We start from the raw sequence: 17305 nt of genomic DNA on the forward strand, positions 1-17305 counted from the left end.
AAAAATGGCGTGTGATTAAGCTCAAGATCGAAACTTTTCAACTCGTTCCATTTGAGACTGCGGTTTTTGCAATGAGTGATGAGCATTTATCAGTCCAACAAATTGAAAGTCTTCGGATTGTGTTTGAACTACAGGTTGTTCAATGTTAATGTCATCTTCATCGGTGTTCTGGTTCTTGAATAAAATCATAAAACATGAATGCATTCGGAATTGGTGGCACTTTCAGGCTTTTTAATTAAGTTTCTGGGGGTTATCTCGGAATGTGGGCATAAATTCGCCCTGATTTGCCCTCCTCTGCAATGCAACTGCCCTTCTCATCCCAGATGTAGATAAAACATAGTTGTAAAGAAAATTTCAGGCACCACGAAAAAAACTGGGATCGGGCCAGTTCCCGAAAGGAATTTATCGAAATAGATTGGAAATGCAAAAGAAAGAAACTATTGTCCTCAAAAGAATCAACATCCCTTCTTTTATCCAGAAGAGAGTCTTAGACACATCTTATCTTAGCCGCAACAAAACTCAGTAAATTCGAAACTAGAATCTAAGTGATAATCGCACAATTGGTTTACTTTGCCCGAAAATGATTGACGAAAGCTCTGCTTCCTAGTCTCCTTTCTGAAGTGAGAACTTTGGCTCGTGTTTATTAGGACTCTCTTTTCTGGGAGGCACATACAACTCATCTACGAGGTCCTTGGAGGGAGCACTGTCCTCCGAATCTCCACTTGTCTGAGTCGGAGAGCCTCCTTTAGGACCATCACTTGGGCCATTGCGGACCAAACTTTTGTACATAGTCAGAGCTTGTGCAATCATGTTTGCTGGATTCGCAGTAGAGGTAGGAAGCAGCAGTGTCGTGCCCTGAATTTTCCGTCATTAGGATAACAAATCAGGAGATGGATGGATATTACACCCAAAAAAAGAAACGGAGAGAAAAGAGCAGTACAACCAAATTTTTTAGGTAAAGATTAATCGGTGTGTTTGGTTTGTTACCTCCTTGGCTATATTGCTGAAGGCATGGACATATTGCTCAGCAACCCTCAAACTTGCTGCCTGCAATCAAAGAATAATCTTGATTTCCTTGAGCAACACGAGAAGCTGATGAATATGCCATCATCAGGACTTGGGATCAACCTAATCATTAACTTCAAGTGATTGAATGAAAATGTTCTTAATTGCTCGGCTCAAGAATAATTGGCCACACCTCATATTCAAGCCCACTGTGGATATTAATGAATATTATTCTGTGATCAGGTATCATTATCCCGGAATTCTTATTTGATGGAGAACTCCTCTTGCATCAGCAAAACAGAAAAATTGTGTAATCCAAAAAAATGAAAAAAACTTACTTCGACTCCACCAGTTTCCTTAAGAGTCTGGGACACCATAGCAAGTCCTTCTGCAGTTGCCCGTGCCCTAGCAAGAATGGCTTCGGCTTCTCCTGGTGATATGGATATCATATAAATTTGTCAAGTCGGAGCATCAATATGATTACCTTAGACAATGTTGATGCTACAAAGCAAATTTTGTTCCAACACAATATGCTGAATCATCTATGTGGCAACAAAATCTTCTTAAAAAAAATCTATGGGCCCAGCGGTTCTTGAAATTCAAGTATGATATCCAAGAGTGTATAGACATTAACTGACCTTCTGCTCTGTTAACCTGATCCATCTTTGCTGCTTCTGACGCGAGGATAACAGCACTTTTCCTTCCATCAGCAATATTGATGTTTGATTGTCTTTCTCCTGTTAAATATCAAGGCAAAAAAATTTGAGGAACCAATAATGTTGCGGTTCATGCTCCAGCCTCTTCCCCCCCCCCCCCCCCCCCCCCCCCCCCCCCCCTCTTCTGCAACTTAAAGGCATGCTACGGCATTAACAGAATAATTCTATAAGAAGATGCTTATCTCCCAGAATTAGAATCCAGTATGACATTAAATATATCACACCATTGAGAATAGCTATGAGATACAGCCCTTGCTACATTACCTTCAGACTCCAGAATCTGAGCTCTTTTCTTACGTTCTGCTTCTGCTTGCATCTCCATAGCTTGCCTCACTCCACGAGGAGGAGATATGTCCCCTGAAGTAGATTGGATAGTGAAACTTAAGGGGTGGAATGAGTTAAAATGGAACTAATAAGTAATAACTACCATAATATATATCTCCACACTTACTTATTTCGTAACGGAGACATTTCAAGCCCCAGTCTAGAGCAGCCACATTGATGGACTCCTGCAAAAGTACTTTCAATTCAAAACAACAATATAGATTCCTGTACCCCTTTAGTTTCCATATACCATTACCATCCTAACTGCTCATAAAACACCCTTTTTCACCATCAAAGCAGACTAACATACTTGAATATAGAAAAAGTAGATTTCAAAGCACCGAACCGTGTAGAAATAAGCAACTTTACTGATCTGCCTGCTTTTGCTAAGAGAAGATAGCACTAGAACATTCTTAATAAATATGTACCGTTTCAACCTATAAGAGAATAATACTTTTGATGAGAATTCGAATTTACCCAAAATCAGCAATCTTGGGGATACTACCAACTATATTATAGAAGGCACTGTATAAAGCTAAGATATATTGTTCGACTTACAACTATCTTTTCATTGAGTGTGTCCCTCTCCTCAAATGTCTTATCAAGTGTTATTTTACCAAGCTCGCTTCGCATAGTTGTCTGTGCCAACTGAATGACTGCATATATTGGATTCTCAACTCCATAAGAAGCATTGTAGGGATCCACAATCTGCAGGCGTCACCTCATTATTGAGGCACCTCATCAACAAACTTGAAGTAGATGATACACCAATACAACATATCAAATTCACAAAGACCGAATTATAAAGTAGAAAAGTTGAAAACACACACCTTAACGTAAAGCACCCCATCGATCAGAATACTGACATTATCTTTGGTGATTGCGGACTGATCAGGAATAGGGATGGCTTCTTCCTTCAAGGAATGCACATAAGCAATTCGATCAACAAAAGGGATAAGGAAGTGAATTCCTGATGTGAGTGTCTTCACGTACTTTCCAAACCGCTCAATCACAAAAGCCCTCTGTTGAGGGACTATCCTTATACCCCAATTGACTGGCGGTGAGATCTCATACCTAGACAAAATTACCCACATCAGATAGCTCCGGATCACCACAAACAACAAATTTGCTGTATACCGAACAAAACCAAATCTCAGTATTCGCACAGTTCACTTTAACAACACAACGCCTCTCATTCGGAAATACCTTAATGTTGTTAACCATAATCAAATGTGAAATCCAATATCAATGCACTTGAGGGGATGGAATTAGACAGAGCTGTGCTATCTTTAGCCTTAAGTACGCAGCCTACAGATGCCGAAACCAAGCAGAACTTAAAACAAAACACAGATGAAAACAAGTTTCGAAGTTCCAAAGAACTGAACCCATTTCATGAAAAACCACTCCGACGTATAAAAACCAACAGTTTGCGCACAAGATAGACGAGAATTGGAAGACGGACTGCGTTAAGCGAATACAAGCTTGGCCTGAATAGGTAGCATATAACCAATGGTGTCTAAATTATTACCCGGTGGTGGGATCACGTCCGGCACGGAGGTAGCGTACGGCGGTAGAGGAGAACGGGGAAGGCCGGAGGAGAAGCGAAGTGTGTTGCTGCGGGCGGCCCAAGGGGTTGCTCGAGGAGATCAAAGAGCTCCTGAGAATCGAAGGGGTGCAGGTGGAAATAGCTCGAGAAGACTGGTCGAGGTACTGGAGGGATCTGAGCGTAGTCCGCAGGGAGCCATTCCTCAACATTTTGTTCATGTTCTCGAGCTCTGTTTCTCTTCTTCCAACTCCTCAAATGGCGACTGGGGCGAGAGTGATTGATGGCTGTTTTCCCAAGCAACGCTCCCTCTCTGCGTCTTTGTCTGACCGTCGCTGCAAGTCAGCCCAGGTTCGCAGACTTTCCCAGCTCGATAGTGGGCTTCGATTGTTTGGGCCGTCGTACAATATTGGGCCGAATCCTGGCTCATGCTTTCATGGGCCAACTGCCCCACCCCACCCCCCAATGCCATTCATTGCAGGCAAAGCGGTCAAATGTCCTCCTCTTGCACTCGGAGGGTGGCTAAGTTGAACACCGATGTTCCGGCCTTGGGTTGTCCTGGAAAGGCAATAGCTGGAGGAGTTGTCAGAGACGATAACGGAGAGTGGATTAAAGGCTGTTGTTGTCCCCTGGGAACAGCTAACAACCTTGTAGCTTAATGTTGAGAAAAATAATATGTGAGATCAATACATCAGAGTGACATGTGTTAGTTGTAATCAAATACCAAGGAATTATATATATGAACATATATATATATATAAGTATTTTAAGCTCCACATGCTAATGCGGCACACTGAATGAGGAGTTACACGCTATAGTGTATTGTATTAGTCTCATCGGAATGCCGGACCATTAGAGATGGACTTAGGGAGGCTCAGACTTAGGCATGGTGGTCTTTGGTTTAGTTTGAAGCATATTTTCCCAGATGCCAATGGAGCAAACGGCTAGGAAAGCTAAGGTCTTTATTAACTTGGACAAAATAATTTTGTTTAAATTCATCAGCCTGTTCCAAGGATGGTTGATACCTTGATTACGGATCATTTCGTCCATACTTTTTTAACTGTTTGTGTAGAAGTCACCACGCTAGCCATTTGTTAGCTCAAGCATCCAAACTATTATATGTAACAACCGATTAAATCTTAAAGGAATTCATGCCTCATTTGAACATTCAACATCAATAATTCTCGTACAAGAGGCCATCAAGGACCCAAAATTTCGGTCATTTACGTGACGAAGATTAATTCTTCTTTTCCACGTCTACCAATTTACGTTAAGAGATCAGGATACAGAAATAACAGAACTGAAATTAACTCTCACATGTTTCAACCAAAATCACAAATTTTTCTTGAATAAGCCTCGCAACAAATTGTATAGCATCACCACATTTCCAAGAAATAGCAGATGGGAAGGTCAAGAAAGCATAGTTTTGGATTCGAAACGAGCATTAAACCATTGAAGAAGTCATCTCTAATGGGGAAGGACAAGATAGAATAAGAAATGTAGAATCATTTTGAGAAAACAAACCAAATCATTTGGAGCGAAACTTTCATAGCACAAAATTGAAAGTACTATCTCAGATGCGCTTGACACCTTTGTCCACATTAACTTATCCATAGAAAGAACAAATAACTGCATATGGGAAGATATCGATCCGAATTAAATACAAGACATAAACGCTATCAATCTTCTCTGATCAGTCTTCCCCGAGGATGGTCCCCTTCTCACTGACATAGATACCGTCCAGGAACTTCCTGATATCTTTGTTTTTGACATGACATTTCTGTTCCAGACATAAATTAATACTGGAATCAGCAAACTTGAAATTCAATAGCCAGTAACACGATAAACGCAGGAATATAAACGTGTGTGAGGGTTGAGTATACCTGGTTTATTAGGGCGCAAGATCGGGAGACGAGTTCAATGTCATTTCCATCCACAACCAACTCATCCTTAACCTTCTCAGAACGGACAACCGCTACTCCTTCAAGCATATCAACCTTTCTCACCTGGAGAAAATATCAACGAAACTGAATGACTTACCCAACCTACTTGTTTTACTCATATATGTTGAAACACCTCATAAGCACATCAACAAAGTCGAGGTAAGGTAGACAAAAAATTGAATGAACCTAATTTCACAGACAAGAACACAGTACCAAGTATCAGCACAGGATTTCCAGGCCAATAACTGGGACATGATGCACCTAAGCAGAACATATGAATCGACTACGGAAGCTGCACCGACTGCCACTATAAATTCCAATTGAAGCTTCCAATCCATCATAGGTTATCACAGGACATATCCGTAACAAGATACCCTTTGGAGTATTACATTTCATCCACTTGAGCAATTTCAATCCGTAAAATATCCAATCCGGCAAATCAAATTAATTTACAGCATGAACTGATAAAAAGGCCACACCTTTGAAAATGAAATCACAGCATACAATGTGAGAAAATGTACAACCTATGTGGGCAGTAGGCACTATCAGAATCATGCAGAGACCCGAAACCGGATTTATGTCATACATTCCTAACCATTTGGTCTTTGGCACGGATTAGATAGAAGTAGCACTCATAACAGAGCTTCAAAAAAGGACTCATTTTTACCTAATGAACAGATTAGTTTCTACCTTCTTCTCTCCAAGGAAGTTACGGATCTCGATGGACTTGTTGCTGTTCGTGATGCTCGCGTTGATGGGGAAGTGAGCGTACACGAACCGCATCTTGTAGCGGTAGCCCTTGGTGACGCCGGTGATGAGATTCTCGACGTGACTGAGGGCAGTCCTGATGGCGGCAGAGGTCTTACGAGAGCCGAACCAGGCTTCGATCTTCAGCTTCCGCTTCCCGGTTTCCTCGTCCTTTATTAACTGAAAATCGAGGTTGAGGTGCTTGAAGTTGCGGGTGAGCTTCCCCCGAGGACCTTCAACCTCAATGATCTTGGCATTCACCTTGATGCTTACCCCGTCGGGGATGTCCATCGTCTCGGAGGAGAGGATCGTCTTCATCTTCGCTCACTCTCTCCCTCTTCCTCTTCGCGGCAGCTAAACCCTAGAAGACGATCAAGAAGGAACGGACGGCGGCCCTTTTATGCGTGCAGGGACAGATGCACGCCAAAACCCTTGCTCTCGCCATCGCTTCTTCCAAGCCCTAATTCGATATGGGCCTGTAAAATGTGAGCCCAGTTTTGCTTTTTGTTTGATTTGGACTTGGCCCAGTACGTGTTAACGGTTGCCAAACTCAACCCACTCCTTATGGGCTTATATATATCAATTATTACCGAACAAGAAATATGTTATGGTTCTTGCTCTCTTATTCAATCTGTTGTTGTTTTTGAGTCGTTTAAGCTTTAATGAATTTGGGCTTCAGCCCCGTTTTTACTTTGAAATAAATGCGTGCACATCTCCTGAGAAAAGAGGTGTGCAATATAGTACTATTCACTTTCGCTCCGGAATAGAGATGTTTTACATTTAATTCTCATCGGTAGAATTTATATGCCCTCCCATGTAACTAGTATTAGATAGATTGGGGTTTTTGAATCGTTTAAGTTATTCTTTTAGTACATTTGGACTTTGGTCCCGTATTTCACTAGGAAAAAAAAAAAAAAAAGCTGCATGTTTCCCGAGAAAGGAAGTGCAAGGCAGTAATATTCGCCTTCGATCCGGAACAAAGATGTTTTACATTTGATCCACCTGAGTATAATCTTTCGTTTTTGTGCGTCCTTTTCATGCAGCTCCTACTAGGTAGGCGGATTGGGTTCATGTCCTTTTAAGTTCTGATTGGGTCAATGATAATACGAGAAGATCAAAGGCTAATATAATTGGCCTTATTACAACAAAAGGACAAAGGGCACCTCATATGGTAACAGCTAAACTCTACCTCTTGCGCTCACAGAAATAATCCCGACCCAATTGAAGTGATGGAAACATTGTATGCAGACAAGCACAAGAACTTCGACAAGTGGTGCAGATACTTTTTGCTCAATTGGATCACGCAAAGCATTTTCTAGAAATATGATTTGCCTTTATGTTAATACCGTATGATATTTGTTAGAACTGGTCTTAAGGTGATTGCATTTTCAGGAACTATGCAGGTTTTTCATACGTGTTGATGGTTTCCTTTTTTGTATACTCTGGTATTCAAGGACATAATCGAAGAGCAAATAACATTTTTGTCCGCTCAGATCACCCCATACAACATATTAAGGTGCAATGAACCAATAGTTTTCTTCGTTAACATAAATCAAGAAAGTCCTGAAAACAGGGATGTGTTTTAGTAATCCTATTACATCTCCTAGAGAAAGTCATTGCTTGGATATTAAATAGGAGATATTTAATTCACCAAAAAAAAGATATTTAATTTTGACATTCATATTGTACTTTACAAGATTGTAAGTTCGAATTTCCTCTCACGCATATAACCCGTTCTAAAACTACTCGTACATATACTTGCACGTGCATTGATATGGATCTATGGAATTTTAACGTGTTCATGAACTCGGAAAGGATAATGTTTTTAAAAAAATCATGTTGGCAATGAAAAAGATTTTTCTGACAAAATTGTATATTTCCTCTTCTGTTTTTTTTTTTTTTTTCTCGTGAAAGTGTGATGCGATGCGATCATTGGAAAACCTGGGCCCACCCAGTGGGGCAACATGGCAAGTTGGCAAAAACCATTTGCCATGACCGACCATAATTCCCGACAAAGGTCGATATTTTGATCGTTCTGGCATTGGATGGGATTTATAGGAATTGGGCTCTTGGAATTTGTCGTTTCCAGAAATCAGAAGCAGGTCCAATCGTATTGATCGTGACAAATGAAGAGTCGATCCACATCAGACTCAGGTCATACCGACTTGGCAGATTATCGCGTAGCACTCGACCCTTCCCCGAATAATAATTATACTATCTGCCAATTATTTCACACGGTTATCGTACGGGAGGTTATGTAGATGGCTTCCTAAAAACGTATTGTCCACTTTTTTTTTTTTGAATTTCTTATGTTTTCTGTCAAATTCTATATATTATTGTCATGTGTACGTTTATTATTTTGGGTTTCTTGAACATAATAAAATTAATCCGAAATTCTTATTTTAAATTTTAAGTATTTTTCTCCAGCATCTCGGAATTTCCCACGAGATCTTGATGCTCAATAAAAAAAAGCTGAAACCTAATTTGCCTCGTCAAATAAGATGAAAGGAATATTGACCGTCAAGATATGTCCATCAAGCGTCCCGGTTTTTCCCGTGGCTGCTTTCTTGGCAATTGTTTTACTTTGAATTCAGTTCTTTCTGCTAACAAAATACATGAAATTGATAATTAATATCCATAATTATTATAAGAATGATGAATGAATGATAACTAAATTAAGCATGTCCTTAATTATTTGATAGTCCAAGGATAAGTTTCAAGAAATCAATGGACCGAGGGACGGCTGACAGGAGTCACCCTCGAAAAATTATGGGGTCTTCACATATTATTCCTCATTTTTTTTATGAAGTTTCTTATGTTTGCTTCCTATTAACTCGGTGTAAAATATCTTCTTATTTATCCTTTCATGAATTTCGCCTAACAGCTTAGTTTGAATTATGCGTCACTTCTAGACCAATTATATCCAAAGCATATGATACATTTATTTTATTATTGGATATTAATTAGAACTTTTTTTTATCTTTTCTGCGAGCAAATATACAAACCTCTTCTTTTAATTGGAGGACGAACTGTTCATTCTACGACACTGCTGCAAAGTTAAAAGTGACATCAATATTTATCTTTCCAATCGTGCAGATGTTATTTATAATTGAGGTTAATTAGCTGAGGTTAATTAGCTGTAAAGCGGTTTTCTGATAATAACAAAATCAGTCATTGCTAAGTCGACCCGAATGATTCTTCCAAAATGGACAATGAATTAGATCTAGCTAGCAGCAGATGGAGGAGCTGCACGGGACCACGATAAAAGGCCGGAATGGAAAGAGACGTAATAGCGCACGTGTTCGACAAACATGGTATATACCAATTAATTACCGATGATGAATAAATGGATGAGAATGCTTAATCAGATCTACGCGTGCGTTGTGGTGATCATCAAAAACTTGATTGACGATTGGAGGCAATCTCCACCGTCCACCACTTTCCGCTGGAAAGGTCATTTTTTACATCCAAACTTCTGCGGGTCCCCAGGATGAGAGAATCCAAGTCCCTTTCCCATTCATGATGGATTAGAGTTAATTCTGTCGTCATATATTTAACGCACAAATTATCTTGGATTAATCAAACCGCGTCTCGTGCATGGCTTGGATAGGATCCTTTTCCGCAGCACCGTGGCCATTGTTACGGTTTGTTTGTGGAGTGAAAAATACTATAATTCACTCAATTCTGGTTCACTTTACTTTCTTTCTTTTTTAATTTAATAACATAATTATTATTTTTTATCTCATTCTTCAATATAAAAATAATTTTTCTCACGTATTTTTTTTAACTACCATTCAATTCAATTTTTTAATATTAAATTCTCTCGACTATTCATTATTTTTTCAACAATACAGTCATTACCTTTTTATCTTATTCTTCAATTTAATAATAAATTCTCATATACACTCTTTCTAATTATTAATACAATCCCACTTAAATATATATAAATATTTGGAGTGACACTCCATTACCAAATGCTACGTAAAAAAACATTTTATTTTTTTGGATTAGTAAGACTAACCCGACTAGCTAGTCGAACCGACTCAACCAGTGAAGGTCCTATAATCATGATCATATTCATGATTGGACAATCAATGCAATTAATTATCTTACGGAAAGGTTATACTCCATCTATCAATCCTGTTATCCAACGAGCATGATAACTTTGGAGTCCGCAATCTAGATGACCTCCATATATGATCCATTCCATGTGCTCTTTTCTCTTAATTAGTAATAATTTCGTTACATAAAAAGATAAATCGTAGTCGTAGCTAATAAAGATATTATGATGTCTTTGTTTACAAAATTAAATTAAATTTAACTTTATTTTATTTTTCTTCAATTCAATAACGCAATCATTATTTTTTTATTTTCTTCTTTAAATTCTCTCACATATTTTTTCCAATTACTTTTGTCTCCATCTCCTCAAATCAAACTAAACTAAATTAGCATTAATGACCTAAAACGCATGAACTTTGACTTATTTTTTAATTTTGGCACGAATTTTTATTTTTTGGCTAAAAAACGCACGAACTTTTATTTTCTTGTCAAATTTGGTATCCGTGTCATTTTTCCATAAGTTTTTCTAACATGGCGAAAAATAGTGATTAAGTGGCAAATGGTGTCACGCCGTGTTAGCAAAAAAAAACAGAGAGAAATATTTTGATCAGAGAAACAGTGAGGGTCTCAAGTAACCACCGTAACCTCGATTAGAGTCGTCGGTGACCTTAGAATGCGCTGGCTACCCCAATCAAGGGTGGTTACCTGGATCGAAGCTCTATCCGTTGAAATCTGGAGAATTCCCAAGGGTGGTGACTGGGATCAAGGCCCCACCCGTCGAAATAGGGAGAACCACTAATTTAAGGATTCTCCCGATTCTGCCCATCCACTATTCCCCTAATTAGGTTTGTCGGTGCTTTCTCGGATTACCGGCGACTCCAATTAGGGAGCGGTGGCTCACCCTTTCTCCAATCAATGCCTTTATCACTTTTTTTCCTTTAATTTGTTTAAATTTTTATTGAAGTGGCATGATATCATTTACCTCGTAAACACCGTTTTTAGTCAAGTCAGCAAAATGGATATAAAATTGCACAAATGCCTAGTGTGACAAGAAAATAAAAGTTCGTGCCAAAATTAAAAAAATGGATCAAAGTTCATGTCTTTTAAGTCATTAACCCATCAAATTAAATCAAACTTAATTTCATTATCAAACACAACGTGTATGTCGTTTAGATGACTAAGGAGTCCAACACGAATGCGGAGCATATGTGTATTATCGCTCTTGCTCAGTGTTCAGCAAGAAAAATTTAAGATGAAGTAAAGGCTGGGGGCTTCATCATGGTTCCGTTAGCTGCAACGGAGCATTTTCTTGTTCTAGCTAAAGAGAGGAAAAAGGGGGGAGAGCACAAACTCACATCCACGCTTTTTTTTTTCAATTATAAGGAATGTACATTAATCAATCAAATATAATGTAAAATATAATTGTTAATAATTAATAAAGCGTGGATAGTTCATAACGAATTTATGAAAACTCTTAATTATCATGCGAAAATGTGTGTAACTGCGCTACATCCTCTTCGACAATCGCAGCTCTTTCTCATTTTTGCCATTTCATATTCATAATTATATGGAAAATTATTATTTATATAAAGCAGCTGCTTTTATCAGAAAAATGTAAAATCAAAAATTCCTTGATCATATGAAAGAAAAATAATGGGAAAATGACGGTTTTAATCATCAACCTTTTGCAATTTTATCATTTTTGTCCTAAACTTTTTTTTTGCCACTTTCCTCCTAAACCTTTGATTTTTTTTATCACTTTAGTTCTACTGTGCATTTTTCCATTAAAAAACTAATTTCCCTTCCAAATTAAGGGGAAATCGATTTTTCCCAAATTAGGCGAAATCTATTTCTCCCAAATCGGGGGGTGTGGGGGTGTCACCACTGACCACTACCCCGGACTGAGGTCAATGGCAAAAAAAAGAAATGTTGAGGACCAAAAACTACATTTTTTCTCAAAAATAATAGCAAACCAGCGAGCTATAGTACCATTCCGAGGATTGTTGTCTAAACAATTAAATAGAATAACATTCTGAGGAGGTATGATTATGTTCGGCCCGTGTCAAATCAGAAGAGAACAATGAATGGAACTACGACAGGGCGTTCCCTTCAAGCAACTCCGACTGCCTAGATCTCTGTGTCTCTGTCTCAGAACAATACTTTAAAAAAAAAAATTCCCCTCTATTTTTTATAGTAGACTACCACTGTCACTCTTCACTTATTTATTAGTAATCATTTTTACCTTTGACATATTTTTACCACCAATTAGCCCCAAACGTCGACATTCCGTCTAACATTTATACCCTTCCGTAACAGAAAAATGACGGAAAACATAATGCCGTTCATGAATATTTCGCCACGGAGATTAATGAAAGAGTATAAATGTTAGACGGAATGTCAACATTTGGAGCTAATTGGTGACAAAAATATATAATAAGAAAAAATGATTATTAATGAATAAGTTGAGGACGACAGTGGTAGTCCACTCCATTTTTTATTTTCCCTCTTTCCTTCTTTCCTCGATGGATATTATTTATTATGGCGGGAATTAATTTGTTCTTCTCCGTCTGTGAGTCTTATAATCAGTTCATCTCGAAGGTATAGAAGAATCATGCTGATTTGATCTCATAAAGTGTTGACTAATAAGTTACTTCATATTGGTATCAAATTCGTTTATTATCAGAAATTTGATGGTTATAATTCATTCCCAATAACCTAATCAAACCTTTCAAAATCGTGTATGTTTATTCATCCTATATTCTTCGCATAATTTTTCCGTCTTAAATGCGGATGGAATGAGATGCTCCATACTAGTTACAATCTTAGATGCTAATGTTGCCTTGCAACTGCACTTGCCTTTAAAATAAAAGGCAATCCACTTTCCTCTCATATTTAATCATTTCAACAAACATCCTTTTACGTATGTGGGAAGGGATATATATGGGACAACCTTTTTCTTTGTTTTTTTCCCCCCCTTTTTTGAAAATGATGAGACAGCTTGTTAGGGTCAATTACTCTGGGAGACAAAAAGTTTTAAGGGTGTAACACTTTTATGCAAAATGTAAAAATTGTAACAATTGAGCACACAAATTTTTACAAATGTTATAATTAAATACATTCCATCAATTTTTATTAACACCGTTAATAAATGCTGACATGATTGCTCATAGTTCAAGAAGCAGTAAATATGACCACTATTTTAAAATAAAAAATTTATTTTTTATAAAACAAATAAATAATCAAAATGAAATAATTGAAGAAATTTTTAAAAAATAAAGGATGTCGAGAGATATGAGATCTCTTTACTATCATGGGCAGTGTTATTAAAATCGGACCGGACGCTGAACCGATCGAGGTATTGGTTCATAGGTTTATGAGTTCAACCAGGGGTTCGATGGGTCGGATCGCACGTCTAATTAAATAATAAATAATGCATATAAAATTAAGAAAGACTATGATATATTAAATATATACACAATAATTCAAATAATTGAAATAATGAATGAAAGAAGGTTTTTTATTGAAGTTGTTTCTTCCTTTATTGTGCTTAAAGAGATAAAGAATGATCAAAAGTAAATAAATATAGCTATTGCCTAAATGACTAAGAGGCTAGGCATAGGGCTTTTAGGGAGGTTGAGGTCCTTGGTTCAAGTCTCAATGCATGCAATATTAATTTTTCAATAAAAGCAAACTTATACGAACCGATTTAGTCAAAAAACCGTTTGGGGTCACCGGTCTAAAGGTGCAATTTCGATTTTCCAAATAACCGGACCAGACAAGGTACCGATTACCGATCGAACCGATATGATCGGTCAGTTCGGTCCGGTTCTGATAACAGTGGTCATGGGGTAAGGGCGCCATCTCCCAATGACCCCACCCTTGATCGACGCCATCGATGGGCCTAGAGCCTAACAATGACCTTGATTTGGGTGTCAGATCGTTGGGCGGTGGCGCCCCCATCCTCGATTAGAGAGATCTCCTTGGTATCCCTCGAATTGGGGGTAGGGGCGCCATCGCCCGACGACCCCACCCCCAAACCAAGGTCGTTACACGAGCTTTGAGCTGCCGCTGCCTTTAATTGGGTGGTGGGTGGTTGACGGAGGTGCCCTACTCCCAGATTTGGGTTTGCAATTTTTTTTCTCTATTGAAGGATAATCATAGAAAATCAACCCTAGTAGCAGACTTTCGATATAGTATTTGTCTTCTTTTTGCCCGGTTCAACCGAAAATCATCCCATGGAGATGGTGGGCTAGACAAACACATGGAGAAGGAGAAACACAGGGGGAGAAAATCATATTGTATCAAAGGAAGAAATGGAGATGGAGAAATAATGGGACCCATGGAGATGGAGAATCACAGGCTGAGAGAGACGGGGATCGTGAGCTTTTTCGACACTAGTATCGCTACCCACTCTTCGACATTATTGCCACCGGCTCACGCACGGAGATCGTGAGCTTCACCGACTTTGTCAATTGAAACTTTCAGCTCGTCCATGATGTTTTCATAGCAGCAACATCTCTATACTTTCACACCAGGAGCAATGTAGGAGATCCCATGAAAACCTAGATGTCGATCTAGAAGGATTTGGCGACTTTTCAAGTTATTATTATTTTTATTTTTGAGGACGTTGGCACTTTTTTTTTTCCACTTCTTGCCAAATAAGTTTATATATGTGCCACGTTCGACTAGTATCAACACGTCGTAAGCCATGTAATCATTGAACTAATGGCATTGTGATGGAGATAACGGAATGTATTTGATAACGGCCAATTGTTACAATTTTTACTTCTTGTATCAAAGTGTTCACCCCTAAAACTTTTGGTACCCCAAAGTAATTAACCCCAACTTGGTACAAAGAAATCATGGTTGAATGGAAAATCAAAACGGAATCCAATCTCTAGCTATAGTATTCTCTGCGTTTTCTTTTTAAATATATATTAATATATATTATTGCCAACGTTAAAGTATTAATTTAATATAAGATTTATTGAAGTGTCTCTTTGCTTTTTATTTATTTAGTTTTTTATTTCTTTCTTTTTTCCCCCTTCATTTTTTTTTATATTTTCTTTCCTTCTTTCTCCTCGATGGATATTCTTTATTGTGGCAGGAATTAATTTGTTCTTTCTCCATCTCTGAGTTCTTATAATCAGTTACTCTCAGAGGTATAGAAGAATCATGCTGATTTGATCTCGTAAAGTGTTGATTGATACGTTACTTCATCTTGATATCAAATTCGTTTATTACAGAAATTTGATGGTTATAATTCATTCCCAAAAACCTAATCAAACCTTTCAAAATCGTGTGCGTTTATTCGCTCATATATTCTTTGCATAATTTTTTCCATCGCAAATATGCATGGAATGAGATGCTCCATACCAATTACAATCTTATAAAGTGTTGATTAATACGTTACTTCATATTGATATCAAATTCGTTTATTATTATAAATTTAATGATTATAATTCATTCCCAAGAACCTAATTAAATCTTTCAAAATCGTGCGTGTTTATTCGCTCGTATATTCTTCGCATAATTTTTCCTTCGTGAATATGCATGGAATGAGATGCTCGATACTAGTTACAATCTTAGATGCAAATCTGGACTCGCAAACGCACTTGCCTTTTAAAAGAAAAGGCGAGCCACCTCTTTCTTCTCAAATTTAAAATATCCTTTTACATCTGCGGGAAGGGATATTATATTGAACAACTCTTTTTTTCCCCCCTTTTTTGAAATATATAAGACAACTTGGTACAAAGAAATCTTGAAGGAAAAAAAAAACTTGGTACAAAGTAATAATGGTTGAGTGAAAATCAGAACAGAATCCAATCTCTAGCTAGTATTCTCTTCATTTTCTTAAATACATATACACATATATATTAACAGGTCGAATCGAATAAAGCTGTTCGGAATGATTAATATTAACAACGTTAAAGTATTAACTTAATATAAGATTTATTGAACGGCCTCTTCTATTGCTTTTTATTTATTTATTATATATAGGCCGTATATTATTTCTAGATGTATAAAAGAAGCTTCCAACTAGGCCACCGCCGGCATCAAAAGTTTATAAAGCCAGAAAATGTATCAATTATATTCTTTAGTAATAAATTTCGTTCATATATTGAGTTAAATAGTACAAAAGGTTTCCAAAATATTTTACTTACTTCCATTTCACTCCTCTATCAATTGACTCCTCATCGACTTACAATGTACCATAGTTTCCCAACAATGAATCTCAACAACTACACCGATATCATTAGTGTATTCGCGTAAAGTTGACCATTGCGAATAGAATTTGCATAAAGAACGCAAGAATTTCGTGATTAACAAATTTAGAGGGCGCTCCAAGTACAATCACGCTCCGCATGATGATGTTACGTAATTTCCGATCATTATTTTATTATTGGAAGATTATTTTATTCAGCCTTGTGGCCTTTTTAATATAGATATAAGTAGATAATATAATGAATTTGAAATCAAATTTTTACTAAAGGGATTTGGGGGGGGGGGGGGGGGGGGGGGGGGGGGGGGGTAATCATCACGATAAAAGCGTACCACGATTGCTATCCGGTCGCCTTTATCTAGCCGTGGAATTCGGGGGGCTCCCGGGAAAAAGTCGGACAAACTGAGGGTCCAGATTTGAGAACATCCGCTAATGGGTTGACCACACGATCACCAATGGTAATGTCGCCGGGAAAAACTATAAATTTTCTATTTGGGACATAAAAAATAGATAATTAATGCTAATCATAAAAATTCATATTTTCTTAGCAATCTACAACCTTTTTTAACAAAATCAAGACATTGCAGAAATTCATATCGGAATAGGACCATTACACGATAAATAAATAGTGTCAAGTTCGTTCTTTTTATATCGCGACTAAAAATATACAAGATCACAGATACTAGCAGTAGCTGGTGTAAGCCTTTATGAAACATCGGTCCACTTCCGTTAGACTTTTTTTTTG

General features: G+C 37.7%; 2 protein-coding genes across 2 annotated transcripts; both read right to left on the reverse strand.

Moving 5' to 3' along the window:
- Positions 1-368: 368 nt before the first annotated feature.
- LOC116195696 (stomatin-like protein 2, mitochondrial) lies at positions 369-3918 on the reverse strand. The gene is made up of 9 exons (XM_031525006.1): positions 3574-3918; positions 2876-3119; positions 2604-2753; positions 2173-2230; positions 1986-2078; positions 1644-1742; positions 1344-1435; positions 988-1047; positions 369-855 (listed from the first exon to the last, which is right to left on the reverse strand). Exons 1-9 carry the CDS (start codon positions 3807-3809, stop codon positions 604-606), a joined length of 1284 nt encoding a protein of 427 aa, XP_031380866.1. The 5' UTR covers positions 3810-3918; the 3' UTR covers positions 369-603.
- A 1178-nt stretch (positions 3919-5096) lies between these two features.
- Positions 5097-6685, reverse strand: LOC116195697 (60S ribosomal protein L9-like). The gene is made up of 3 exons (XM_031525007.1): positions 6222-6685; positions 5472-5594; positions 5097-5368 (listed from the first exon to the last, which is right to left on the reverse strand). Exons 1-3 carry the CDS (start codon positions 6594-6596, stop codon positions 5282-5284), a joined length of 585 nt encoding a protein of 194 aa, XP_031380867.1. The 5' UTR covers positions 6597-6685; the 3' UTR covers positions 5097-5281.
- Positions 6686-17305: the final 10620 nt, after the last annotated feature.

Source organism: Punica granatum, chromosome 2 (assembly GCF_007655135.1).
Source record: "Punica granatum isolate Tunisia-2019 chromosome 2, ASM765513v2, whole genome shotgun sequence".
NCBI lineage: Eukaryota > Viridiplantae > Streptophyta > Magnoliopsida > Myrtales > Lythraceae > Punica > Punica granatum.

Excerpts from the sequence above, each read along its gene's own strand:
- LOC116195696 (XM_031525006.1), bottom strand. The coding sequence starts at position 3,809 with ATGAACAAAATGTTGAGGAATGGCTCCCTGCGGACTACGCTCAGATCC. Across the intron at positions 3,120-3,573 it reads GGACGTGATCCCACCACCGG|GTATGAGATCTCACCGCCAG; the intron begins GTAATAATTTAG and ends AATTTTGTCTAG. Across the intron at positions 856-987 it reads TCAGCAATATAGCCAAGGAG|GGCACGACACTGCTGCTTCC; the intron begins GTAACAAACCAA and ends CGGAAAATTCAG.
- LOC116195697 (XM_031525007.1), bottom strand. The coding sequence starts at position 6,596 with ATGAAGACGATCCTCTCCTCCGAGACGATGGACATCCCCGACGGGGTA. Across the intron at positions 5,595-6,221 it reads ACTTCCTTGGAGAGAAGAAG|GTGAGAAAGGTTGATATGCT; the intron begins GTAGAAACTAAT and ends TATTTTCTCCAG. Across the intron at positions 5,369-5,471 it reads CTTGCGCCCTAATAAACCAG|AAATGTCATGTCAAAAACAA; the intron begins GTATACTCAACC and ends TGTCTGGAACAG.